General features: G+C 54.9%; 1 protein-coding gene across 7 annotated transcripts in view; it reads left to right on the top strand.

Moving 5' to 3' along the window:
• The window catches only part of SYNE3 (spectrin repeat containing nuclear envelope family member 3), a 105,192-nt gene that overhangs the window by 57,507 nt on the left and 19,850 nt on the right, over positions 1-27,835 (top strand). For 6 of the 7 annotated variants that reach the window (XM_060620682.3, XM_060620681.3, XM_078447873.2 and 3 more), the window contains exons 7-17: positions 832-968; positions 2,113-2,287; positions 9,568-9,750; positions 10,720-10,863; positions 11,748-11,882; positions 14,938-15,099; positions 15,257-15,429; positions 15,855-15,984; positions 17,221-17,379; positions 20,578-20,727; positions 21,733-21,771. In XM_060620682.3, coding sequence (XP_060476665.3) covers positions 832-968; positions 2,113-2,287; positions 9,568-9,750; positions 10,720-10,863; positions 11,748-11,882; positions 14,938-15,099; positions 15,257-15,429; positions 15,855-15,984; positions 17,221-17,379; positions 20,578-20,727; positions 21,733-21,771 — 1,587 coding nt within the window. The remainder of the gene's footprint in view (positions 1-831; positions 969-2,112; positions 2,288-9,567; positions 9,751-10,719; positions 10,864-11,747; positions 11,883-14,937; positions 15,100-15,256; positions 15,430-15,854; positions 15,985-17,220; positions 17,380-20,577; positions 20,728-21,732; positions 21,772-27,835) is intronic. The other variant, XM_060620683.3, reaches the window with a different exon arrangement.

Genomic DNA, 27,835 nt, shown 5'->3' with positions numbered 1-27,835 from the left:
GAGCTGCCTCTGGTCCCTGTGAATGGGGGGTCTGGACCAAGGCACGAGGTTGCACGCGGGGGAGCTGGGGAGGGGCTCGGTGAGGTGGGGGGGGGCGGCCCCATCTTACCAATGAGGGAACAGCCCGAGGTCGCACGGCTCAGAAGGGGTCGAGGGGGGTTTCCCGCTCAGCCCGTGTCATGCCAAAGCCAGAGCACTTTCTGCTGCCCCATCTCGCGTCCTAGTGAGCGTGGCACCTGGCAAGAGTCCAGGCCAGGGTCAAACTCCGCACTTCCCAGGGCAGCAGGAAGGGGCCGTGTCTGGTGTCAGTCCCGTGGTTTGGGAGTGCTCAGCACAAAGCATCTTTAGATCACTGTTCCCTCTGGTGCTGAAGAGTCACGTGAAGAGCCAGAGGGCCCAGCTCCCTGTCGGGTCCGCCGTTTACTTGCTCTGTAACCATCGGAGAACTCTCAGGTGGCGTTTCCTTGTGTAGAAAATGGGGACGTGGCAGATGCCTTCCTAGGCTCTTCGCCCTGCTTCGATGAATGGGACGGCCAGAGCACTCAGCACGGAGTTGATGTTCCCGAGACATGAGTTACTTGTATTATTAGGTGGAGGCACTCACGGCACCACTGGGAGGTCAGTGATCGTAGAGAAAAGCCGGCTCAGCCAGAGCAAACGCTGAGTTCGAGGCAGGAAGCCGGAAGCAGGAGAGCGGGCGCCGAGCTCCCAGGGACCCCAGTCCCTGCCCTTGGTGACGGTTTTCTCCCAGGCTAGCCCCCTCCCACCGGCCATGCCCAGGCCCCGTCACCGCACCTCCCGCGCCCCTCTGGTTTCCTCCCTGTGCTGCAGGCGACGCGGGCGGCCCTGGCCGCGGAGGAGCCCCGGGTGACCCGGCTGCAGGCGCAGCTGAAGGAGCTCATCGTCTACCCCCATGACCTGCAGCCGCTCTCCGACAGCGTGGTCGCTGCTCTCCAGGAGTACCAGAGGTACCCGGGCAGGCTGGGGGCGGCGGGACTCGGGCACGCCTCGAACCTGACGCTCACGGGGCCTTCCAGCCTCATCTAAAGCCATTTCTGGGAGGTGCGCTTGCTTCCTCTCGCGACCTGGTAACTCTTGCGCCCCTCCACGACTGGCATTTGGTTCCCAGAAGGAGGGCTGGACTTGGCTGGGCTCCGTGCTGAGTGGCTCATTCACTGGATTCCGTTAAGTCTCTGGGCAGCTTAGCCCTGGGGAGGGGTCCACAAGTAACGGCCCAAAGGGAGGACTTTGCAACGGTCACCCCCACCCCCCCCCCCCCACCCGGCCTGCACGTGGTGCTGTGACAGCATCTTCAGACCGGCCTCTACCTCCCCCTTGGGCTCTGGGCTCAGGCAGAGCAGGGGGCTCCAGTTTCCTGGCCGAGCCCAGAACAGTGGGTCAGGTCTCCACCCCACGTGTAGAGTTGCAGTCTGTAGCTACCGTGGCTGCGTGGTTGTCCCACTGCCGGGGGGGCCCACTGTCCCCGCCTCCGGAGCACCTCTTGTCCCTCTGCCTGACCCAGGGGTTCCTTCAGAACCAACCCAGGGGCCTCCTCCCTTGCGATGTGTCTGTACATCAGAGCAGGGGCCCGGATCCCCTGGGGGGCACTCAGGTGGTGGCAGGGACCCAAATATCCCGTGCACAGGGTGGCCAAGGGTGTTCCCTTCCCTCCAGCTCCTCTTGTTGAGGTTTTCCGTGCTGGCCATCTATGACCGGGTGCTGGACATCGTATCTGAAAGATTATTTCTAACAAATGATTTGGGCCTGGGACGATGGGTCTCTTACTCAGGAAGGGAGTTTGCTTTAGCTTCTGCACAGGTGCCTGGGGGTAGGCGGTTCCGGGCTAGGAGCTCCGTGATTCCTCTTCAAGGCCTGAGGTTCTCTGGCCAAGAAGCTGGGCCGCAAGTCTGTCTGGGCATTGGCTGGTGCCCGGTGGGCTTTGATCCAGAGGGAGAGACCTCTGAGGCCCCAGAGCCACTCCCGGCAGCTCGCGGGTGGGGGAGAGCCCACCGTGGGGACGGTGCACGCTGGGCTCCCCGGGGGTCTCGGGAGAGGCCTCAGTTCTGGGCTGACCCCGCTCTCTCCTCTCTCGGCCTCTCCGTGGCTCCTCAGCATGAAGGGCAAGAGCGCCAGGCTGCGCAATGCCACGGGGGCGGAGCTGTGGCAGCGTTTCCAGAGGCCTCTACAGGACCTGCAGCTGTGGACGGCCCTGGCCCAGAGCCTCCTGGACATCACCGCCAGCCTGCCGGACCTGCCCTCCATTCACACCTTCCTGCCCCAGGTCGAGGTAACTGTGAGCCTGCCAGGAGGGCTGACCGGTGCAGGGGGGCGGGGAGGAGGCCAGCAGCCAGGCGTGACGCCGGAGCCGTTCTTCCAGGGAAAGGCGTGTCCCTGGATCCTCCAGGCATCTGGGTAAAGGTCACTGCACCCTGCCTGGCAAGTCTTAAGTTTGCACAGGAAATGTTACCGTCGTCCTCAGTTCCTGGGTAGAAGGCAAAGGCTGGTCCCTGGTGTCCCCCTAGGACTTGGTACTGACCCTCCCACAGCCCATCCTTCGGGACCCTCCTGCCCACGGTCCCCGGGTGGAAGCAAGAGCCGTTCTGAGAGAGAGCATGTTAGGTCATTCCCTTTGCTGCGTGCGTATCAATTGGGACACATGTGGCAGAAATTCTGAGCAACGGTAGCTTGAAACCCAGAGACTCCCAGGTGGTCCCAGAGCTGGCCTGATGGCTCAACAAGCGTCTTCCAGGACCCAGGCTCTTTCTAGCTCTCAGCCACATGTCCCCTCATGGCCCCAAGATGGCTGTCACCACAGCAAGCCTGCATCTTCACACGGACAGCATCTTGTCGAACGGCAAGGGGGCAAAAAGGCTTTCTCCGTTCACCATTTCCAACAGGGAGGCAAACCCTCTTTCCCAGAAGCCCCAGCAGACTCTCCTTACATCTCATTGGCCAGGCCAGGTCACATGACCACCCCTGACCCAATCACTGGCTGAAGGTGATGGGGTTGCCGGGATTGGTTTATACCAATCGTAGACATAACCCTGTGTTAAAGTGATCAAAGAACACAATTTAGATGATACAAACAAACTTTATTTAACACTTCATGAGGTGGACAGCCTCCTTTTGGAGAGCTGCAAAATGGGGCAGAGGGCGGGAAGGTTTAATAGGATAAAGAATAAAGAAGGAAAAGACAAATAGAAAATATCTGATTGGCTGATGGTCAGCCTTGTTTGGGGTGAGAAAGCCCAGGGTTGGCTTGGTGTTTGGGCATCGTGGACTGGATATCCTGCGTTTCTGGCCAAGTGGAGCATTTACAGGGACTGGAAACTTAATCTAAGTTTCGCTTTGTTGCCTTGGCATCTAGGGGAGGAGCAGCCCCATCCCGAGCCTAGAAATTTATTTCAGCACCTGTAACTGGGCGCTTTGTCATCCAAACAGAAGTGCTGGCCGTTCGGTGATCAAGAAGGAGGAATGAGTGTTGGGTGAGCGGAGGGCGGTGTCTGTGGCAAACGCCAGTCAATATGGCGGCTCTGACTGGCCCGTGGACGCTGCCTTAGGGTTTCCTGGAGCTCTGAAGTCCATCAACTTTGGGGTCTAGGCATTCTAAGACACACAGAGTGGGAGGAGACACAAAAGCGTATCACATGTAAGCCTTATTTTACATTAACTTTCATTCTGCTTATAAAAGCCATGCCTCCGTGGAGAACGTAAAGGTTTGTGAAGAAGGCAACAAAAAGTGCCCACGGTCCCCCAAGCCTTGGGAGCCCTGTTAACATGCTGAGGTACATGACATCACGCTTTCTATCTGACCTGGTAGTTCTGGGGAGGCCCTTTAACCAGGACTGGCCTCTCCTCACCCTTGAACACGCTGCTCAGCCACACACGGGTGCCTGGAGTTTGGAGTGTCTGCTCTGGGGATTTTCCACGTGGGGCTCGCGCTGGAACAAGGGTTTGTTTTCTCTGTCCATATTTCTTCATTTGCAGGGCTTAGCCTTTCCTTCTGGGGTTCCTATGGGCCTCCTTCTCCCATGCTCTGAAAGATGACTGCCCATCTTTTTGAGGGACTTCTCAGGGCTCCCCAAAGTGAATCTTACACGTGTCGCAGAAATCTACTTTAGGTCCGACAATCCCAAATATACCCTTCATACCTGATGAAAACCCATCTAGCCGTTGCCATGCTATATTGTCACCAATAGACAAAAGCTTTCACTAATTCTTTGCCATTTTTTGCGTATTTGGAATCACGTTATATAGCTGTGTATTCTGATATTTTCAGTTGGCTCTTACAAGCTTCATTTAAAATGGTCCCAGGGCAGGGGGGTTGCCTGGGTGGCGCAGTTGGTTAAGCGTCGGACTCTTGATCTCCGCTCAGGTCCTGATCTCCCAGTTTGTGAGCTCGAGCCCCGCATCGGGTTCTGCTCTGACAACATGGAGCCTGCTTGGGATTCTTCCTCTCCTTCTCTCTGCCCCTCCCCTGCTTGTGCTCACTCTCTCTCTCTCTCTCTCTCTCTCTCTCAAAATAAATAAATAAATAAACTTAGTAAAAATAAATAAAATAAAATGGTTCAGGAGGACAGTCCAAGATGGCAGCGTAGAAAGATCCTGAACTTTATGTCCTCCCATGGATACACTGAATCTGTCGCTACATATGGAATAATGCCCTCTGAAAAAGACCTGAACTGTAGCAGAACAGCTGCTTCCATCCAATGGTAAAAGGGCTTCACTGAGATGCGTCGGAGAAGCAGAGATGCTGTCTGGCCAAAAAATCTCACCCCCGGCGCAGTGACCCGCCATGAGGAAGGAGCTCACAAATTTGGAGCTTCTCCTCGAGGAGTGAGGGGTTTGTGCCCCACATCAGGCACCTGACCCCTGGGACTTAAAAATAAAACCTCAAGGGGGGAAAAAAAAAAAACCCTAATGAAATGGAAATAAGTAATTTACCCGATAAAGAGTTGAAAGTAATGGTCCTAACGATGCTCACTGATCTTGGGAGAAGAAGGGATGAACACAGTAAGAACTTCCCAAAAAACCCCACGTAAACAATAAGAAAGTACTAAACAGAAGTCACAGAACTGAAGAATGCAGTGACTGCACTGAAAAATACACTGGCGGGTTCAGCAGCAGACTCGAATCCAAAGAAGGGGTCGGTGATCTGGAAGACAGGGCAGTGGAACTCACTCAGAGCAGCAAGAAGAAAAAAGAATTTGAAAAAATGCAAATAGCTTAAGGGACCTATGAGACCACATCAAACCGAATAACATTTGCATTGTAGATGTCCCAGAAGGAGAAGAGAGGGGAAAGGGGGCAGAAAACTTATCTGAAGAAATAAAGGCTGAAAGCTTTCCTGAACTGGGGCAAGAGACAGACATCCAGGTCCAGACAGCACAGAGATGCGTGTTCAAACAAGACGAACAAAAAGTGACCCATACCAAGATGCATCATAATTGAAATGTCAAAAGTTAAAAATAAAGATAGAATCTTAAAAGTAGTGTGAGAAAAGCAATGTGTTCCATGCAGGGGAACGCTCATAAGACTACAGGCAGGTTTTTCAGCAGAAACTCGGGACAGTTTTCCAAAGAAAACATACAGGTGGCCAACAGGCACATGAAAAGATGTTAACGTCACTCATCAGCAGGGCGGTGCAAACCAAAACCACGATGGGCTATCCCCCCACACCTGTTAGAACGGCTAAAAGCAAATGGCAAGAAACAACGAGTGTTGGTGAGGACGTGGAGAAAAGGGAACCCTGGTGTACTGTTGCTGGGGATGTAAACTGGGGCAGCCACTGTGGAAAAACAGTGTGGAGGTTCCTCGAAAAATTAAAAAGAGAACTGCCATGTGATTCAGCGATTCTACTCCTGGGTGTTTGTCCAAAGAAAACAAAAACACTAATTTGAAAAGCTATACGTAAAGAGCCCCATGTCCATTACATGGTTAGTTACAAAGCCAAGGTATGGAAACAACCTAAGTGTCCACTGAGGGGTGAGGGGATGAAAGAATGTGTGATTATGTCTGTGTCTATATCTGTTTCTATGTATCTATGTCTATGTCTATATCTGTATCTGTATCTATATCTATATCTATATATCTGTACCTGTATCCGTATCTATATTTATATCTGTATCTATATAGATATATATAAAGAAATGCCACTCAGCCATAAAAGAGAATGAAATCTTGCCATTTACAATAACATGGTTGGACCTTGAGGGCATCATGGTAAGTGAAATTAGTTGAACAGAGAAAGACAAATACCACATGATCCCACCTCTATGTGGAATCTAAAAAGCGAAAACCAAACCCATAGATATAGAGAACAGAATGGAGGCCGCCAGTGGCGAGGGGTGTCGGGGGTAGAGAAAATGGGTTAATGGGGCTCAAAAGATACAAACTTGCAGTTATAGAATAAATAAGTCACGGGGGTGTGATGTACAGCATGGCGACTACAGCCGATATGGTAGCCCCCCGTGAAAGTTGCCAGAAGAGTGAATCTTAAAAGTTCTCATTGTCAGAAGGAAAAAGAAATTATAACTTTGTGTGGTGACGGTCGGCACTTGATGTATTATGGTGATCATTCCGCAGTGTGTACAAATACCGAATCGTGTCGCGCATCTGAACCTGATATAACGTTACGTGTCTATTATGCTTCAGCTAAAAAAGTTTTAAGAAAAAAGATAAAATGTTGCCGAAAAGTCATCGCTTTAAATGGCTGCACGGTATTTTGCAATATTTTTTGTTCCGTTCGTGTGATATTTAGGTGGTTTCCAGTATTCCTGGTCATAATTTGTATATGGTGGATATCTATGTACACAGATTTTGGTCTCCATTTCTATTATTTTCCTCCTCGTTTTGCTGACGAGGGACCAGAGCCAGAGAGAAGTTAGGGTGTTTGTTCAAGGTCGGGCCACTCCAGAGGCGGGGCTGAGGCCAGAATGGCAGGCTCTAGACTCTCATCTTATGTTTCTTATTCCTGCTGTCACCCTGGGTCCTGGGAATAGGGTTGCCATTTGCAATGTGGCAGTTTTATTTTTATCATTTGACTGTTGAGGAAACCATGTCCCAGAGAGGGAAAGGCACTGGTTCAAGGTCACACAGCGACCAAGTGGCAGAGCTGGCTTTGACCCAGGTCTGGTTGACTCCACGGCAAGTGCTTTTCCCGCTAGATCAGATTGCATTTCCATCCCGTCCTTCCCACGGGGGGCAGAAAGCTAACCAGGACCTGTGCCAGGCGGGAGGGAGAGGTTCCGTCTTTCTAGAGTGTGACTCAGGACTCCCCGGGGCAGGAGTTTCGCAGATCAGTGGGTTGGAACAGGTGGGCAGGACTATGGCTTGTCGGTGCTCCGTGCTGGCTGGGATCACGTCTCGCGTTGCGCTCACGAGCCCTTCCCAGGCCGGATGGACTTCACGGGCCAGGCTCGAGCCGCCAGCCCTGTTTTTCTTGGCTCAGTTCCTGCGCCTAGCTAGCCTCAGCGTAGCCTATCAGACCTGCAAAGTTCCTCTAGGACTAAGGCGTCAGGCCCCAAAGCTGGGCATGGCTGAGATGCTCATTTCCAAGGACGACTGTGACAAAGTTCCAAAACCAGATGGCTTAGCGCGATGGCGACTCACTCTCACACAGTTCTGGAGACGACAAGCGCCGAGTGAGGAGGGCCGCCCCGTCTCTGAAGGCTCTGGGGACCATCCTGCCCTGCCTCTTCTAGCTCCTGGTGTCGACTGACAGGTGTCGTTGTTCGCTGGCCTGTAGACCTGGCCCGGCGATCTCGGCCTTTGCCGTCACCTGGACAGCTTCTCCGCACGTGTCCTCACGTCGTCTTGCCTTGGTGCCTGTGGGTCGGGGTGCAGATTTCCCTTTTGAAGAAGCACACCGGTCCTAACTGGATTGGGGCCCACCCTCATGACCTCATTCCAACTTGACCGTCTCCGTAAGGACCCTGTCTCCACATACAGTCACATTCTGGGGCAGTTGGGGCAGGGATGTGACTTCACATCTTTTGGGGGGACGCAATTCAGCCCGCAGCGGCTGGTTAGACGGTACCAGAGAGACAAGCCGTCTGTTACTGTGTGTTCCCTTGGGGCTGTGCGCCAGGCTACAGGCTGCATGGGCACTGCCCCCTTTCAGCCCTCACGCCGACCCCGGGAGTTGGGCGTGGCTCTGCCTGTTCTGCAGATGAGGAAACTGAGGCTCAGAACGACCCAAGGCCTCCGGATCGCAACTTCTCAGCCTGAACTTTTAACTGCTGCACTATTGTGTCCAGGCTTTCTGGAAAGGGAGTGAAGGGCACCCTCCCTAGCAAGGGGCTTGTCCTCTCACACCACCTGCCCCCATCGCGGGGGACGCCAGTTCGGCTGTGCCGGCCGTGTCTAGGCTGCCCTTGCTCCAGGGGCCCCCTCTGCTCTTCCGGGGCTCTGGCAACACCGCCTGCTCTGGGGAGGCTTCTCGGATTTCCCCAACTAAGGGCGTTCAGCTCTGCCTCCAACACCCAGAGGGCTCTGTCGACACTTGAAGGGAGATGATCACTTTCGGCCTTGGATCGCAGGTACCTACCTGGGTTGGGGTCTTTGTCCCTTCCCAGCCCTGTGCCCAACTCGGTGTCTCAGTAACATCACCAGGGATAAAGCAGAAGGACTCTGGCCAGCCGAACACAATTCCCTTGGCCTCCGGGACCCTGGGCCCTCAGATCAGCAAGGCGTGCTGACCCCAAACAGCTCGTTAGTCAGCAGAAGCCGGAGATTGGCACAGGGCTTTGGGGCAGGAAGAGTGAGTGTAGGCTGGGGGTGTGGTCGGGCCGGCTTCCTGGAGGAGGCGGGGCCGGGGCCATGCAAAGGCCCAGGGAGCCAGCTGCTCATCACGTGAGTCTCCCTTAGGTCCCTCCTTCACCTGGCACCTCCATCACCTGCGCATCACGATTCCACTCAGATGTCACCTCCTCTAGGGAGCTTTCCTGAATTCTCATGTGCACCCATGTGTTTGGGTGTGTCCCAAACAGCACCCAAGGGGTAGGCCCACTGCTGTAGGTGATGGGGGATTATCGAGTAAAGGATCCAACTGGTTCGGTTCAGGTGCAGCCGCAGTGTGGGCGGTCGATTCTGGGGGGACGCCTGGGGGGGCAGGTGCGGCCGCAGTGTGGGCGGTCGATTCTGGGGGGACGCCTGGGGGGGCAGGTGCGGCCGCAGTCTGGGCGGTCGATTCTGGGGGGACAGCTGGGGGGGGGCAGGCAGTCAAGGGCTGCTGTGGTCCAGGTGAGCGAGGCTGAGTCCTCTGTGGACACCAGCAGGGAGGATGGCTGGACAGGAGGTACAATCTTGCCCGGGCTTTGGTGATAGGATAGAAGTGGGGGGTGAGAGAGGAATCAAGTTGACCCTGAAAGTCAGGGCCTCCCTGACGCGTCCCCGCCAGCCCGTTCCTCCTGGCGTCCGCCGCTTTCTCAGTTCCAGGCACGAAGGTGCGGCGTCCCGGGGAAGTTGAGGCAGGACCGATGTGTTCTCGGTACCGCTTCCCAGCCCGATCCCGCCCTGCCCTGCCCTGTCGTGCCCTGGGGGTCACGGAGGCCTTGTCCCCTGTAGGCGGCCCTGGCAGAAAGCTCGCGCTTGAAGGAGCAGCTGATGATGCTACAGCTGAAGAAAGACCTGCTGAGGAGCGTCTTCGGCCAGGACGAAGCCACGACCCTCCTGGAGCAGGTGGCGAGCTCCGTGCGGGACAGAGACTTGCTGCACAACGGCCTCCTGCAGAGGAAAAGCAAGCTGCAGGTGGGTGTCGCGGCCGCCGTCCTGGGGGACAGCCTTCTGGGGAGGGAGGCAGGAGGCCCAGACTCCTCCCTCGGCCCCACCACTTGTCACCGGGTGGCCTTCCCTCGCCCTCTGTCCCCCGGGGTCTCAGCTCCTCGTCCGTGAGCCGGTGCGGCTAACGTGCGATCCTTCTAACTGGCATCCTGGGCACCTGCTGTGCCCACCCCTGCCCCTGAATCTCCCTTGACACTGCTCCCTCGACACTGGAACTGTCTTCCTGAGGAAGCCAGGGTGGGGGGGGTGGCGGGGGGGGCTGCTGTCTAATGAGAAAATGCAGAGAAAATTGCCTGTGAACTTTCAACCACCTAGAGCCGGAAGCTAATGTTATTAGGAGCACATTTCTGAATGACTGCACTAAATCGAAGGGGTAACGTGGCATGTCGAGGACGGTGTGTTCTTTTACGTAACAAATGTTTGCCGAGCATCAGATGATGACGACGACATAACTCTCGGGCACTGGGAGGGACCGGGCCCTCGCCGAGAGCTCCATTCACATCCGGGATCTCATCTCCCCCAAGTAGCGAACGTTTAGCAAATCCCCTAGGGTTTGTGTGGCAGACAGTCTCGGCTGCGGCCCCTCGGGTCTACCGAGGCATGAGAGCGGCTAGAAGTGAATGGGCGTGGCCGTATCCCAATAAAACTTTATTGGCAAAAGCAGGCCTCCGGCGGGATCTGGTGTGTACGTATTATGGGATGCAGTTCTGTGCTAGGGAGCAGAGCAACTGTCACGGTGAGGAAGCCACGGTGATTCCAAGGAGGGGCGTCCAACCCCAGCAAGGGCTCCGGGAAGGCTTCCTGGAGGGGGGTGATGCCGGAGTGGATAGGAGCCGGCCGGGAGAAGGCCGGAGTTTGGTGGTGAGTGGCCGGTCGTACAGGGTGCCCGTGAGGGGATTTCTTAATCTGCGTGCTGTCCGTTGTGTGTCTCTGCAGAGCCTGCTGGCTCAGCACCAAGATTTTGGGGCTGCTTTCGAGCCCCTACAGAAGAAGCTGTCGGACCTCCAAGGCAGGGTCCGAGCTGAGAACGGGCTTCAGCAGGACCTTCCTAGGAAACAGACCCAGCTCTCCAGGTTGCAGGTAAGGGCTTTGTGGGGCCCGGGGTGGCCCCGTTCAGGTGCTCAGCTGTGTCTCTTGGCAGCTCCCCTCTTGCGGCAGTAACTGGCAAAACAGCGGCCGCCGAGCCCCTCGCCTGAGGTCTGACCTTTTGTCCAGATCTCTGCTAGATTGATCTGGTGGCTTCTGGCCTCTGCGGGACCTTTAGTACCCTGCAGACCGCGAATTCTTGAGCCTCAGGAAAAGATCAGCTGCACTTCTGTTTACTCTGTCACTGCAAAATGTCATGTTGGTATTCGGTTTTAAAATTGCTCTGCTCTAAAAGTGTTCCTGATGAGTACAGAGGCCTTCAGTTAAATGATCTGATTTTGGAAGCGAGAATAAATGTTTTAAAACACAGGCAGACTGCCCGTAGGCACATTGGTCAATAATGATTGGCTTGATAAGGAGGCTGCAGGATTTTAAATGCGCGTGATACAATTACCCTTTTAAAAGTCAAGCACTTTTGGCTTCATACGTACCTTGAGAGGGTTCTTGGGAAGACGTTAAAAATGGTGTGTCCGGGGGCTTTAAAACTGAAGTTGGGGCGTGATTCTTCACAAGGAGAGGGGGTCATCAGGTAAGAATCCAGGCGGGAGTTTGACCCTCCTCCCCCCCCCCCAGAGATGCCTTCCAGGCCGTAACCGTTTGTTTTCAGGGTGTCCCAGAATATTTCTGTCTCCTTTTAAAAAGTCTCACCAGCTCTGAGAGTAGGCCCATCAGATGGCCATATGGTGCCGCCACTGGGGTGGGGGAGCCCCATCTTGCCGGGACCTCCCCAAGCTCCCCCACTCAGAGCCCCCCTCCCCCCATCAGCTCCCATGACAGGAGATAAACAGGACGGCCACACTTGCTCCTTTTTGCTGCAGGGGCTGCAGGAAGAGGGGCTGGACCTTGGGGCACAGATGGAGGCCGTGAGGCCTCTCGTCCAGGGGAACCCCGCCCACCAGCACAAAATGGAGCAGATTTCTGCCGACTACCAGGCCCTGCAGAGGTCTCTGGAGGTAAAACCAGGCGCCTGGGATCCTACACTCTCTGCCTTTTCTTCCTGCATTCGTCCGAACCTTTCTGTTTTCTTTTTCCCTTCCTTTCTTCCCTCACTCACTCATTCAGCAGACGAGTAGTGAGCATGGCCCCTATGGCGGGGGTGGGGGGTGGGGGGTCCTGGGCCCTGAGGATGAAGGCTGGCACCAGGCCGACAGCCAAAGCCCTGCTCCCCGGGGTTATATTCCAGTGGGGAGATGGACAGTGAGTCCGCAAAACAACAAGCTCATATACAATTCCAGGTGTGCCCGGAGGCCAAGGAACAGAACAGGCTAACAGCCCCGGGTGCAGTGGGCGTGGGGGGGTGTAAGCCATGTTAAGAGCGGGTTGAAAGTTGCACCACTGCGGCTGGGAGCCTCCTCTGCGGCGCCCTCTAGTGGCCACCCGAGCCCTTTGAGCCCTGGGAATGGAATGGGGTGGGGGTGGGGGTGGGGGGCTGGCACAGGCTTCTTCAAAACTGGCCTGAGGACAAATTTAAGTGATTCAGATGGGGTCCCGGGCTCTGCATTTGTAACAAGTGCCCTGGGGATTGTGGAGCCGCCTCTCGGGCAGCCACACCTCAAGAAAACCTAGGCTGGGGGCACCTGGGTGGCTCCGTTGGTTGAGCGTCCGACCCTTGGTTTCCGCTCAGGTCATGATCTCACGGTTCGTGAGTTCGAGCCTCGAACTGGGCTACACATTGATAGCACGGAGTCTGCTCGGCATTCTCCGTCTCCCTCTCTCTGCCCCTCCCCTGCTCGCGCTCTCTCTCTCCCCCTCTCTCAAAAGGAATACACTTTAAAAAATAAAAAAGAAATTAAAAGCCTTGAGCGACACAGTAATAAAAGGGGGACGATGCTTCCTTGAAGAAGTGTTTAGGCAACAATTAAAGAGTGCGATTGAACTGGAATGTTAGCGTTCTGCAACCGCTAATCATACTCAGGTAATGCTCCTTATTAACTATTATCACGATCAATCTGGCTCATCATTGGATAGAGGCATTAAAGTTGGTGTTTGCTGTTTCTCTGGGCTCTGTGGGCCCCCAAAGGGCAGGGATGGTGATTTCCTAGTTCTCTACTCCCCCACCTCCACCTTGAGACCACTAGCTGCTAATTTATTAGGTGGAGTTAAATCAGTTCATCTAGACCTCACGCATCGCTTAGACCAACGGGCCTCCCTCGGTGGAGCCACGTCTCCTGGAAGCTCATAGGGGGTTTTGGTCGCTGTGACCATGATAGAGCAGGGGTGACCCCTGCAGATACAGGGAGAGGGACAGGTGCCCTCATCCGGCTCCCACAACGCAGAACTGCCCCACCGCCCACAAGATTTCCTGAGCCACCCAGGTGCCCCACTCAGGGGTTTTTAAACCTAGTAAGTTCTAATAAGTCCTTTCCCCACAGCCCAGGCCATTTTCCATCTCCCCCCAGGGGAGACAGACCCCACTAAGCAATCGGAGGCCATTGAAAGCATTGGGTTTGACATTGGTGCATGGGGACAGGGGCTATGGTAGCGACAGTGCGGAGAAGTGGACTTTTAGGTAACCGTTCAGGCTCTCATCACTGGTTTGTGGCAGAGACTCGGGACGCACCCTCTCTGTCTCCCCAGTTCTAGGGGGCCTGGTGTCCAGGGGCGGGCGTCAGCCGGTGTCTGGAATGAAGGAGGGCAGGGCCTGTGGTGGCCCAAGCCAGGGGTCACAGCAAGACCCTGGGGTCTGACTGGCCTGCAGTGGGTGGGGAGAGAGGGGCTCAGAGGGCCCCAGGTCGGGTGACCAGGAGCACAGGCCCCTTCCTTTCCTGAGGAAGGAGAAGAACAAGGCCCCAACCTGAGAGTTGGGAAGGGCTGACCCAGAGGAGAGGGGAAAAAAAGCAGGACCATTTTCAAAAACTCTCTGTCGAAGCATCATCGTATGTAGAAAAGAGAACATCTACCTGTGCGGTTCGATGCATTTTAAAAAACTGGACACATCCACGTTCTCAGCACCCAGATCATGACACAGAAGGATACTGGCTCCCCCAACCCCCAAGCCCCTTGGGGCCCCCCCACAGCCACTGCCCGCCACTCCTGGTGCCTGAAGGCAACCCTGATGTTTGACTTGGAACACCCTGGGTTGGGTTTGCCTGACTTTATACGTTATTTTAATTGAATCGCACAGAATGGTTTTCTGTGTGTATCTGGCTCCTAGCTATCCACACGCCGGCTGTAAATTCACCCGCAATGCTGTATTATAATGACTGTTGCATAGACCGCTCGTTCCTGCTGTAAAATATCCCAGCGTGTGACTATACCTCAACATATTCATCCATACTTCTGCTGACGGGCACTTGGGTGCTTTCCTGTCTCTTCCTGTTACAAGCGACACCGCGTGCGGGCCTTTTGGTGACGATACGTTTGTATCTGTTAGGTGTCTGCCCAGGGGCGACAGGGTTGGGTCGTAGGGATGCCTGTGGGCAGTCTTAGTAGATACTGACCTCTGGTTTCCCCAAGTGGTATATGATTTACACCCACGCCAGTGGTGGACAGGAGCTCTGATCGTCCACACCCTCGTCCAGACGTGGTAACATCCACATAAAAGTTAGGAAGGCTTAGAGGCACTTTAGGGGCACCTGGGTGGCTCAGTCGGTGAAGCGTCCAGCTTCAGCTCAGGTCACGATCTTGTGGTTCGTGAGTTCAAGCCCCGCGTCGGGCTCTGTGCTGACGGCTGGGAGCCTGGGGCCTGCTTCGGATTCTGTGTCTCCCTCTCTCTCTGACCCTCCCCCGTTCATGCTCTGTCTCTCTCTGCCTCAAAAATAAATAAACGTTAAAAAATTTTTTTTGAATAGGAGGCTTAGAGACACTTTAAACCAGAGTTGGTCCTGCCAGAGTAAATCCCTGTCCTGTGTACAAGGGAGGACCAGCGTCTCATGTTCCCGCTGGCTGGGAAGCCCTGGGGGCCGTCTTGCCCCAGGGAAGGTCTGGGGGCCCTGCAGGATGGGGTGGCCCGGGGTCCCACCTTTGCCTGCACTCAGAGCGCCCTGGGCCCCCTGGGCTGTGTTGCAGGACCTCATGGACAGGTGTCAGCAGAGTGTGAGGGAACACTGCACCTTCAGCCACGAGCTGCTGGAGCTGCGACAGTGGATCGCCGTGGTCACCCAGAAGCTGGAGTCACATCAGGAGGAGGCGGGCCCGTGGGACGCCCAGTCCCGGGAGGTCGAAGTCGAGGTGGGATGGCTTTCCCCACGGGGATGCCCGTGCCTTCACTTACGTCCCCAAAAGCAGGCTTGGGAGGCCAAAGAGCCCACACTGGGGAACAGAGACCCCTGTCCCAAGAGCTCACTGAGTGTGTGTGCGTGTGTGTGTGTGTGCGTGTGTCCTTCAGAGGCTGCTGGCTGAATTCCCGGAGAAGGAGGCCCAGCTGCCCCTGGTCGAAGCCTATGGCCGGCTGGTGATGAAGAAGTCTTCTCCGGAAGGGGCTGCTCTGGTCCAGGAGGAGCTGGAGGAACTGGTGGGGTCGTGGCAGGCTCTGAAGCTGCTGGAGGAAAGCCTGCTGAGGTGAGGGTCCCCCGCTCCGAGCCTGGTCTCAGGCGACACCCCCGTTTCGCCAGGGGGAGAGCTCAGCGGGCCCGTAGAAGCATGGCGTCAGGTGCCCCCGTGTATCTCCAGTCTGGCCCAGGGGCGATTCTAGCGGGAGCAGTGGGAGCAGGGAGGTGTCCCGGCTTGGGGGGGGTCAGCCTGCAGCCCCTCCTGGCTTGGGCCTCCCCCGCGCCGATGGGCGTGTGCACTTTAACGGCAGGGTGACGCGGGTCTCGAGTAGGGAACTGGAGCCTTGGGAACGTTGCGACGAACCCGAAGGATGGTCGCTGACTTGCGAGGCCCAGAAGTCGGCTCCTACCCCGTGGTGCCCCCAGTGTGTTGCTTCTGTGACCCGGTGAGTCCCCATCACAGCGCCACGCTGACTGGGCTGGGTGTCTTCTCAGCCTCATCAGAAACCAGCAGCTGCAGAGGACGGAAGTGGACTCGGGGAAGAAAACGATTTTCACCAACAACATCCCAAAGACTGGGTTTCTCATCGATCCCGCGGAGCCTCTTTCCGGGCGGCACCGCCGGGTGAGTCTGCCCAGGGGGGCCTTCCAGGGAGACGGCAGACCCGGAGGGAGGGACGGTGGGTGGCCTTCCCCCAAGCCCCCTCCCTGCCTGTGGCCGCGTGCTCAACTCAGGACTCGGCCGTGTCCTCTCCTGGGTGTGCCGCTGGACAGAGGGACTCAGAGGCCCCAGACCCAGGCCAGGGGGAAGGTCAGAAGTGTCGCTTGGGCAGACAGGTCCCCACCCCTCGGAAACCTCGCCCCTCGCAGGGCTGACGGCTTCCTGCTGGCCCCACACTGCAAACTGAAATCGCGCGAGAGGGCTACCTTTTTTGTGTGCCATAAGCCGCATTTTGTTCAAAAGAACTAACCCAACCATCTTGCATCGCTCACCCCTTCTCCCGAAGGCTTTTAAAAAAAGGAACCGCATTGAAAAGACCCATCCTCCCTTGTCCTTCAAAAACGACACCTCCACTCCCATTCTCCCATGTATCCTTGTGTCGCCCCTTCCCAAATCACTGAGCGTTACTGTGCCCTGGGGCCCGCACTTGGAGCCGGGGTGCAGCCGGGAGTGAAACAGAATCGCTTCCAACCCGCGGGAACTTCCGACCCAGCGCAGAGCTTTGCACGCGGTAACGTGCACCCCGGTCGTGGGAGAAGGCACCTTCCGCTCAGCAGGTCTGGGGCGGGGCCCAGGATTCCGCATGTCTGGAAGCTCCCGGGTGACGCCCATGCCGCTGGGCTTCGGGGCACATTTTGAGGAGTGAGGAAGTGGGAACCGCAGGCAATTAAGTCAGGGTTTACAGAAAGCGCAGTAGGCACTGGCAAGGGCCTCGCTGAATGGACTTGCATTTTAGACAGGTCGCTCTGGCCACAGAGCCCGGAGGGGGACAGGTGTGGAGGAAGGGGAACCACTGTGATAGCCTTCCTGGTGAGGAATGGTGGTGGCTGCCGCTAGGAGACCAGCAGGTGACCACGGTGATCCGTTGTCGCGGCTCGGGGGGGGGGGGGGGGGGGGTGGTCCAGGAGGGCGCTGAGCACTGGCCGAGGCAGCGCAGGACCCTGGACCTGAATTAGAATTAAATTTCTAACGTGGCCGCGTTGGCTACAGAGACATTCCTCCCTCTCCAGGCTCCAGGCCCCTCTCGTCACCTTTGGGCATCCTCAGCCCTACCTTCTGCCCCAGAGGGAAGCCACAGGATGCGTGGCCAGTAGGCTGACGCCCCCTCTGATGCGTCGGTCATGCTGTGTATTCCTGCAGGCAAATCTGCTCCGGGAAGAAGGCAGCGGGGAAGGTTACTCCCAGCTCCTGAGGGACTTTGAGCAGTGGCTGGAGGTGGAAAACGCCAAGCTGGTTAGCATCATCGCGATGAGAATGGCCGCAGCCAGGGATCTGAGGGCCAGGGAAATGAAGCTACAGGTTTGTTGCCACAAAACGGCCCTCCTTTTGCACCCACGGATGTGTTCGCCCCCAGGGGGTTCTTCAAAAGGAAGCACACACGTGGCTTGTGAGCCATTTTCATCCGTGTGTAAATAATAGTCTCTAAACTTTCTTGGTTCACGTATTTTCGAAGGACTTTCGGAGAACCATTCATTCCTTCAGCCTCCTTCTGTGTTCCCCAGCTTGGACAATATCGCTCCTCATCACGACTCCTATCCATCAGCGAGCCGTGGCTGTGTAACAAACCCTTCCATCGGTTTGAGCTTCCAAACAGCAAATGGTTATCTGACTCATGGTTCTGAAGGTTGGCAATTTAGGCCGAGCTCATCTGGGCAGAGCTTCTGGTCTTGGCTGGGCTCCCTTATTTGCTATCAGTTATAGGTCAGCTGGGTGGCTCTACTTTGGGGGGATGGCAGGCTGTGGGAGATGAGCATGAGACAGACCGCACAGCCCTCATCCTCTTGTGGGACAGCCCAGGCTTCTTGTGGCAGAGGCGTCGTCTCAGAGGACAAGTGGGAGCGCTCGAGGCTTCTGAGGCCTCGAGTAGGAACTGGCGTATTACTTGCCCAGGATTCCGTTGGACAAAAAAGGTCACAGGGCCAACCCATGTTCACGGGGAGGGAAAACAGACTCCACCTCTTGGTAGGAAGGACTCAAAGTCATATTGCAAAGGTCATGAATATGGCGGGGAGGCAGGGTGGGGGCGTCATGGCCATTTCTGCAGTCCTTCTACCACAGATCTTTCTCCTTCACACCCATATCTAAATAGTCACCAAGCCCTCCTGGATTCCACCTCCTGGGAATTTTTTGTTTCTGTCCCCTCTTACTACCACTATGTTAATCTAGATACTTTTGACCTTGGTTATGGCAACAGCCTCCCAGCTGGCCTTCTTTCTTCCTGATGGGCCCCCATCCAGGTCCTGGCTCATTCTGCGGCTAGAGTGACCTTTAGCATCATGAATGTGACTTTATCCTTCCCCTGATGTAAACCTTTCGGTATAGAGTCCAGCCTCCCAAACGTATCACACAAAGCCTTTCTCATCCGGGCCCCAGCTTACCTCTCTTTTTCCTTATTTCTCTGCAGTTTTATTAGGATATGTTAGGGTTTGGATGTCTTTTTATTTTTCTTACTTGGGATTCATCTGGATACTGGAATCTGTAGTCTAGAGTCTTTCCGGAAAATTCTAGAGAATTCTCTGATACTAACATATTGCCTTTGCCTTATCCCCTTTCTCCTCTCCTGCTGTGATGCTGCTTAGACACATGTTATTCCTTCTCTCTGTGGGCTCTATGTCTCCTACCTTCTCTTGTGTTTTGTTCATCCCCTCTCTTCCTGTTGCATTCTGGAGAGTTTTTCTACACTACCTTCCGGTTTACTAATTCTCTCTTTCACTGTGTCTCATTCACTATTACACACGTCTGTTAAGCCTTTCGCTTTTGATATTGTATTTGCCAGTTCTAGAATTTCTACCTGGTTCTTTTGAAATGCTACTGTGTCACTTTTTGTAGCTTCCAGATCCCTGAGTCTGGTTTTTAATTCTTCAAGCACGGTAGCTGTTTTATATAGTGCATCTAATAATTCTCAAGTCATTTTAGGAACATTTCTTTTGCATGTTGTTTCTGCTTGTTGTTATCAGTGTCTTGTATATATGAGGCTGCTTTGATTGTGTGCTGGGCATTGCATTTGACGAAATAGATGTAGGGGTAATTTGAGATTCAGGATCACCTCTTCTCCAGAGAGAATTTTGTTTGTGACTGCCAGGCAAGGAGGACTTTATTGTTCTGAAACCAGTGAGTCCAAGTGCAAAGTTTGAGGCTCCCTGGACCACTGGTGACCTGGGCTGGACTTTAGTCCACTCAAGGTGTGAATTTACTTCTTTTCTTTTTTTCTTTTTTTTTTATTATGTTTCTTTATTTTTGAGAGGCAGAGAGAGAGAGAGAGAGAGAGAGAGGGAGAGAGACAGAGCACAAGTGGGGGAGGGACAGAGAGAGAGGGGGACACAGAATCTGAAGCAGACTCCAGGCTCTGAGCTGCCAGCACAGAGCCCGACGAGGGGCTCGAACTCACGGACCGTGAGATCATGACCTGAGCTGAAGTCGGACGCTCAACCGACTGAGCCACCTGGGTGCCCCAAGTGTGAGTTTACTTCTGATTCACCTTTAGGAATCTCAGCCAAAGGGGAAGCAGATTATCAAAGTCTCTATCCCTGCAGAGCCCAGACCTTGACCTTTATCTCCATAGCCCCATGAGGTTTCCCAAAGTGTGATCTGTTTCACAACTGTTTCTTCCAGATCGACAAATGTCCTGCAGACAAAAGCCGGTCTGAACACCGGCCTTACTTCTTTGGGTTTCACCCTTTCCCAGGGTTTAGCCTGATGGGTCTTGCTCTCTTGTTAACTCTTTGATGACGCTTAAGTGTTTCTAATACTTTGCCCTCGGTGAGAAGTTTGGTCCAATTACCTACGATGAGGAAGTCCTTGCGTCCCTCTTGTCTCTCATTTGGCTGTGATGCTCATTTCTCACCACCACCATCCAACTCCAGCCGTATCAGAGATTACTTGCGGCTGCTCCCGTTTAGGCCTCCTTGCTCTTAAAGAGTTCACGTTCTAGTCGGTTCTGAGAAGCTGTGCAACCTGCCCATATCACACCGCTAGCAGGATGGGGTGGAGGCAGGATCCTTGGCCAGAATTTAAACCCACACGCTCAGATTTGCAGCCCTGCTCCTACCCCCACATCACTACCTCTCAGGAGTCCTGAGGATAACAAGTGCCACCCTGGGGTGACACAGTACTATATTTTGATAGAAAAATCTGCCCGCTCCTAGTAGCACTCTGCCAGGCTTAAGAATGCCAACAGAAAAGCACGTTCAACCGTGGTGGCTCTTATCCTGTTGGTGACTCTTCTGTCAAACCCTCCGAGGACTTGGTTCTAGAATGTCAGAGACGGAAGTGACCACGGAGGTCAGCAGCGTACCTGCCCCTCTCAGGCAGGAGTTCCTTCGGTAGCATTCCACAGAGCGACTGCCTGGCCTTGGCTTGAATTTGCACAATGGGCTTCTCACTTTACAAGTTCCTTCAGCTGCCCCTCGAGACAAATTCGATTGGCTCCTCCTTACCAGGCAGGTGGGGCCGTCTGGGCCATTTGGAAGGTGCACGTGACACTGCCTATCCCCACAGGAGCTGCAGGCTCGGGTGCCAGAAGGTCAGCGTCTCTTCGAGAACCTCCTTCGTGTCGGGCCAGCGAGGGGGTCCTCGGACGAGCTCGAGGACCTGCGTTACCGGTGGATGCTGTACAAGTCCAAGCTCAAGGACTCCAGCCACCTGCTGGTAGGTGCCGAGGGCGTGCAGGTCCCAGGCCCCGGGGGGGAGGGCTATGGCTGAGCCCGAGCTCGTCTGGGGAGACGTAGCTGGGCCACATCCTCTCTGCCCCACACGCTAAACTCGGGAGTGAGTGATGGAGGCTCGCGGGTCGTAGGTGCTTCATTTCCAACATGTCACCTGGCCACCCTGCCGCCCCGTGAGGCTGGCGCTCCGGTAATGACAGCAGTGACCATCACGGTTCACGTTCGAGGAGCGGCTCAGCTGAAGTCTTTATGACCCCATTCAAGTCCTTACACCAGCCTCCAAAGGGAGAGCGGAGACTGAGAGCCGAACTCCCACGGCCACGGCGCTAGTAAGCCAGCATTCAAACACGCCCTGCCGTGGGAGGCACCATGGAGGGGCACGCTGGACTGGGGCCCGGGGCCCTGGGATCCAGCCCTAGTCCTCCACCCATTTGCTCTGCGATTGTGGACCATCACCTTCCCCCTTTGCGTCCCCGTGCGTCCTCACACAACACGATGATAAAGCTAACTAGTAATAAATAACAGCCTTTATTAAATGCCGTGTCCCCATAGCAACCCTACAGAGGGGGCACTGTTGTCATTCTCCGAGAAGCGATGGGGAAACTGAGGCACCCGGGTTAGCCTGAGGAGGGGGGCAGTCGAGACGGCCTCTGAGGGGGCCCTCAGGCCCCAGACGCCAAGCTTCAGCGCTCTAGCTTTGCCGTCGCCGCCACGGCCGCCGTGGCCACTAGGTGTCACCGCAGTCCCAGCCAGGTGGCCGCCGGCCCAGGCTTCCCAGACGGAATCCCACCTGGGCCTGAAGTGCGTTAAAAAGCTCATTAAATCGAATCACCTGCTGGTTCAGCCTGTCCAGATGACCAGAAGTTTTAAAGAAACACTCCCCTGACAAAATGAATATTCCATTACAGGCTCTGCTGGGATTTGAGTATCACTCACTTAACTTCTCCCCCCCCAACCCCCTTTTTCCTCTCCTTCCCGAAAATAACAGACACAGAGTTCTCCAGGGGAGCCGACTGGATTCCAAAAGGTACGGTGTCCACCATCGGCTCCACACGCTAGAGGGCAGGGCGTCTGGAGGTGGGTAGGCCTGTGGCGCTGCAGCCAGACTCCCGGGCTTTCTGGAAGGTTCCGCGAGGTCTGAGGAACGTTTATGGGGAATGAGCTGCGGGCTGTGTTGTGCTGTGCCGGGCCCCGGGGTCCTCGGGAGGCCTCAGGAGTGTGTGCGGAACGTATTCAGCTGTGACAAACGCATGACAGAGGAGGGGCCCTGGAATTTTTCATCGCACGCCAGGATGTGGTGGGGAGTGAACAAGGACGCTATTAACAATTACGTTGTGACAACAGGTGTCAACCAGGACTGTCCCAGGAGACCTGGATCACTCCAGGCCAGCTGGATCGTGTGGCCGCCTGAGGGGTGGTTGGGCACACGGGGGCCAGTGGGGGAGTAACGGGGGAAAGGGGGGTTGTGCCTCGCGTGCTCTACGAGGAAGGTGTTTCCACTTCCGCCCGCTGAGAAGCGCTCAGAGCCACTCCTGTGGCGTTTGCAGGCCGAAGTGGTAACCGTGGGAGCAGCACTAGTCGTGAGTACTAATCATTATTACTTGAGACGCTCTGTGTCGTCCATCCACCGTGTGCCAGAAAATCCTGCTGAATCATGGTGAGGGCATCTCATTTAACGGTACCATCAACACCCAAGAGGCATCACCGCCTTCACGGAGGCGTGGGGAAACTGAGCAATGCAAGGTCGGAATGAGTCCTTCAGCACAGGCATGTGGCTTCCGGGTGGTCTCTGGGCTGTGGCCCCAAGGCCATCATCTGGACTTGCCACACCGTGCCTTGGAGAAAGCATCCCTGGGGCCTGGCGGGTGTCCCTGCTTCAGGGAAAACCCGATGTGAATGGATGTCTCCTTTTGCAAGGGAGCTCTCGTTTCAAGCCCTGGCCCAGAACAGAGTGAGGCTTCAGCAGTCTCTGCTCCAAAGAGCCCCGGGTTCCTCGAGGTCCCTAATGCCATGGGATCGGTTTCCAGGCTCTTTGCACGCTGGGATTTCTTCTTGGTCTCCAGCGGGTTTTTGTGTCTCACGTCCGTAGGAGAGCGGGTGTCCTGTGGACTGGGCCAGGCGGTCACGAGACCAACGCTGTGCTTGGGGCCCAGCGTCAACTAGCTTGGTGGCTTTGGGCAAGTGGCTTTGCCTCCTGGGGCTTGACTTTCCCCATCTGTAAAATGGAATTATCAGTGCCGACTTTCGTCGTGAATGAATTCTGAAGATCAGGTGAACTGTCATTTGTAGAGGTCCCTCAGGGAGACTGTAGCCCTGAATCCCCCCCTCATTTAGAATGACAGAGGGCCCCCTCGAGAAATGTGCAAGAGCATCAGGAAGGACAGGGTGGCTCACACAGTCCAGCCCGGTGGCTTCCGGGGGCTTCCATACTTTTAAGCCCTGCACTGGGGAGCCCCCATCTGGAGGTCCCAGGGGGAACCCGGAGGAGTCATGTCTGGGTCCCCTGATCCCTTGCACACAGCGAGTGCTCACTAAATGTTTCTGAGCCGGGGGACACTTGGCTGGGGGAGGCCAGGCCTCCCGAGCAGGCTGTTTCCTGGCAGTCCGCGATTGGCTTAGTGTGGAATGCCCTGTCATTCGGGGCTCAGCCACAGCTCATTTGCTGTCCGTCATTCGTTCCACAAGTATTTACTGAGAGCTGACCGGGCCAAGGACTGATGTGGGCACTTGGGATCCATCAGTGATCACAAGAGCCAAGTCCTGCCCTGGTAGACTGCAAACCCGTCCTGGCTGGGAGGAACGGCACGTCTCTGAGTCCAGGGCTCTAAAGGGCAAAGGTGGACTGGGGTCCTCATAGCTACAGGTTGTGTCTTATCTGCGGCCGGCAGATACCGGGCACGGCTTTGTGGGGTATGCGAAACGGGCAAGCTCTAAATGGCTAAAAAACACGCTTATCCGGGCTCTGTGTAAAATAATCGGGTGCGTAGGGGTGCCTGGGTGGCTCCGTCGGTTAAGCGTCCAACTCTTTTTTTTTTTTTTTTTTTAATTTATTTATTTTTTTTTTTAAATTTTTTTTTCAACGTTTTTTATTTATCTTTGGGACAGAGAGAGACAGAGCATGAACGGGGGAGGGGCAGAGAGAGAGGGAGACACAGAATCGGAAACAGGCTCCAGGCTCCGAGCCGTCAGCCCAGAGCCCGACGCGGGGCTCGAACTCACGGACCGCGAGATCGTGACCTGAGCCGAAGTCGGACGCTTAACCGACTGCGCCACCCAGGCGCCCCGTTTAAGCGTCCAACTCTTGATTTTGGCTCAGGTCATGATCTTGCAGTTCGTGAGTTGGAGCCCTGCTTGGGATTCTCTCTCTCTCTCTGTCTCTCTCTCCCCTCTCTCTCTGCCCCTACCCCGTTCATGCTTCTCTTTCTCAAAATAGGTAAACTTTAAAAAGTTAAAAAAAAAATAATAGTAACATAAAATAATCGGATGTGTAACAATTTGAGTTTGCGGCTGGCCACCTGGCTTTCGTGAAGCCCGCCCACGAGGAAAGAAGCAACCTGCAAGGCCGTGTGCGGAGGCCATCTCGGGCTCATCTATACGACAGCTTAGGCACCGATTTCTGGGTCCCACCCTGAGTTTTTGGTCCACTAGGGTGGAGACGGCCCAAGAATCTGCATTCCTAGCAAGTTCCCAAGTGACGCTGACGCTGCTGGCCTGGGACCCCACTTCGAGAACCACAGCTTGACGCACCGGATTTGAATCTCGGATCCGTCATTAGCGTGCGTGACTGTCGACGAGCCACTTAGCCACGCTCTCCAAGGAACACAACGAGGGTCCGCCAAGCTGGTGGTCGACAGAGTCCTTGTAACTCTGCGCATAGTAGGTTCTCGATTGCCAGGTAAATGAGGACCCTGAAGACTTTGCAGACGCCGCCCCTGCTTCTATCCCTCGGAGGACAAAGGGAACAATGACACCCCTGGAGTGGGGGGGAGACCCCTCCCTTGGGTGTGCTTCTTGTGTTGTTTCTGCGGCCTGTGTGTGTGCACACAGACGCATATACACACACACGCTGACAGGGTGACAGTGCTGTCTTCAGAGGCTGTAATCTGGCCACCTTAAAAAACATTTCATATGTTATTTTTAGTCCAAAAGAAAAAAAAAAAAAACTGCCCCAAAGCTAATTATTTATGAACAGTTGGTTCTCTGCACTTTTTTTTTTTCCTCTCTGCACAAAGTCACTGGAAGCTCCAACTACGTCAATGGCTTCAGCCTGTTTGTTTGTATAAACACGGTAATTAAGATTTATTAAATTTGCAGCCTGCCTACGCCCTCGCCAGCTCAGTGCCCCCGGATACGTTTGCCTGCAGCATTCAGCACATGAAATGTAACTGCTTTTTTTATCTTTTTTAATTTTTGTAAGTGTTTATTTACTTTTGAGGGAGAGAAACAGAGTGCGAGCGCGGGGAAGGGCAGAGAGAGAGAGGGAGACACAGAATCCGAAGCAGGCTCCAGGCTCTGAGCTGTTGGCATAGAGCCCGATGTGGGGCTCGAACTTGGGAACGGCGAGATCATGACCCGAGCCGCCGTCAGATGCCCAACCAACTGAGCCACCCAGGCGCCCCTGTAATTGCTTTTTAAGTTGCACGTGGGCCGTGAGGGGACCGTATTCCCGCATCCGCCCAGGGCAGTGGCATCCAAGCCACTCTCAAGTCTACTTGGGACAAGCTTTGCGTCCAAGCACAGATTTGCAAATGTGTCTCTTTGGCCTGGGTAAACCGGGCCACAGCCAGCGTGCCGTTTTGCAGGAGTGGAGAGCAAACACTGCCCTCCCATGCACGCTGTGGCCTCTCGGGATGGGGACCCAGATGGCGAGCGTTTTATTTACCGGATCGCATTTCGTAGGTTCTAAGGCTCGTCGTGACTTTTCACATTTTCACATTTCTGGAATCCGGGTGACTTATTACGATCGAGTTCTTCCCGTGAGGATTTGGGTTTGCTTCCCTCCACCACCCAGGACACTATCCACCTGAGATTTCTCGAAATCGAAAATCTTTGCTGGCAGGGCGGTATTTTGTTGTGTTTTCCTTCGGCCCACAGCGACCGCGTGGATTCCGACACCCAGCCCCTGGGAGCTCTAGGGGCTCACATTCTCGGGGAAGGGTCTTACCCCCCTCCCTCCACCCAGTGCCAAGCTAACGCGTCGTATTTCCTCGCTTCCCCTTTCCGTGAGGTGGGACTTGCTCTCGATCTCCCTGATGTTGAAGGCGCGGCCCCCCGGCTTCCCAGCTTTGTGGGGGGCTCCAGTCGGACGCTCCGTCATGGTAGTTTCCTTTCTTAGCGGCGTGTGAAATCATGACCCGTCTCACAGTGAGCACCTTCGATCACGCGAAATACTCAGATACCACATCTAAGGAAGCCTTACCGAGTTTTCCAGGTTAGATGGGAACTCTCTCTCACGATGACTATGATTTTTTAAAAAATCTCTCCTGGGTGCCAGGCGCTGCTCTCGAACACTCATGTGCCCGGTCTTTGCCCCTCACGACCACCTTCTCCTTTTTAGTGGGAGAAGCACGGCCTCTTGGCCCCTTCTCCGTATGTGACGACGGGCCCAGTTGGGACTGGAACAGAGGAGATGTGACTTGACACTGTTCCCCTTGTGATTCACTGTGCAACTTTGGGGGCTAAATTTGGCCCTTCCTTTGTCAAAGGGCTGGGCCTTGCTGGGGCAGTGCAGTCTTTGAGCTCCCACAGGAGAGAGCCCGGGACGGGCCTCGACCCACGTGCTGTGTTGTCCCAGGGCCCTGTGTGTCTGTCCATCTGCCAAGCCTAGAAGCCACTGGCCATCGCTGATGTGTGAAAGAATCAGCGTTAACTCTTCAGACATCAGCTGTTTGAAACTTGTCTTTGACTTCAGAAATCCAGACAACTGTCACCTGTATTTACTCTGTCTTTATCCTCCCGTCACCCAGCCCGCCTGCCTTCTGATTCCCCGCCCCCCACTCCTCTGAAGCTCACCCCCGTGAGGTAACGGTAGCTGCCCGTTCAGTAAGCCCAGTGGCTGTGTTTCTGCCCTCCACGAGGCTGGCCTCTGGGCAGCCTGGATGGGTGACCGCACTCCCCGCCCACAGCCGCTCTGGCCGTCCTCACATTCCATCGTGGGGGCCTCTCTCCTTGTTTTATTTTTTTCCATGATCAGAATCAGTGTGGATAAAACTCAGTGTTGATGACACCCGATTACTTAACACAGAGTCCCTAGTCGAGATTTGCAAAGGTGCCTCAATGGCCTTCTAAAAAATTAATGGGCATTTTGGTTTTGGAACAGTTTTAGGTTTACCAGAAGAACTCAGCAGATCCTACAGAGGGTTCCCAGGTAGCCCCTCTCCTCCACCCCTCTTCCGTTTCCCTTACTACTCACATCTTGCATCAGTCTGATAGATCGGTTACGGTCGACGAATCTCCACTGGCTCATCACGGTTAACTAAAGCCCATAGTTTAGGGTTTTCTGGGGTTCACTTTTTGCATCATGCATTCTATGGATTCGGACAAATGTGTAATAGCACGTATCCACCGTGGTGTGTCACACAGAACAGCTTCACTGCCCGCAAAACTCCTCCGTGCTCCACCCACCCATCCCCTGGCAACCGCCGATCTTTTTACTGTCGTTATGGTTTCGTCTTTTCCAGAATGTCATACGGTTGGAATCAGTCCGTAGCCTTCTCAGATTGGCTTCTTTCACTCAGTAACATGCATCTGAGATTCCTGCACGGGTTTCTTTGTTGCTCGGGAACTCCATTCCTTTGGTCACGGGGTAATACGCCATCGTCTTAATATTCCACTTCGGGTCTTTCTTATAGGCTTCTCTTCCCAGCGAGGGATCCAATCCAGGATCAACCCGTTGCATTCAGTTGCTGCATGCCTTTTCTTTCCTCTAGGCTAGAGGTATCCCTCAGTTTTTCTTGACCTTGGGCACAGGTCAGAGATGTGATGGACTGTCCCTCAAAGTACGTTTCCCTGATACGTGCTTGTGATTGGAGTCAGGTTGTGCATTTCTGGCAGGAACGTCACGGGCGATGTTGGGCTCTTAGCGCATCTTC

The sequence above is a fragment of the Panthera onca genome, chromosome B3 (genome assembly GCF_046562875.1).
Source record: "Panthera onca isolate mPanOnc1 chromosome B3, mPanOnc1 haplotype 2, whole genome shotgun sequence".
NCBI lineage: Eukaryota > Metazoa > Chordata > Mammalia > Carnivora > Felidae > Panthera > Panthera onca.
Note: the sequence above shows the minus strand (reverse complement) of the source record. Positions and strands in the feature narration are given on the sequence as shown.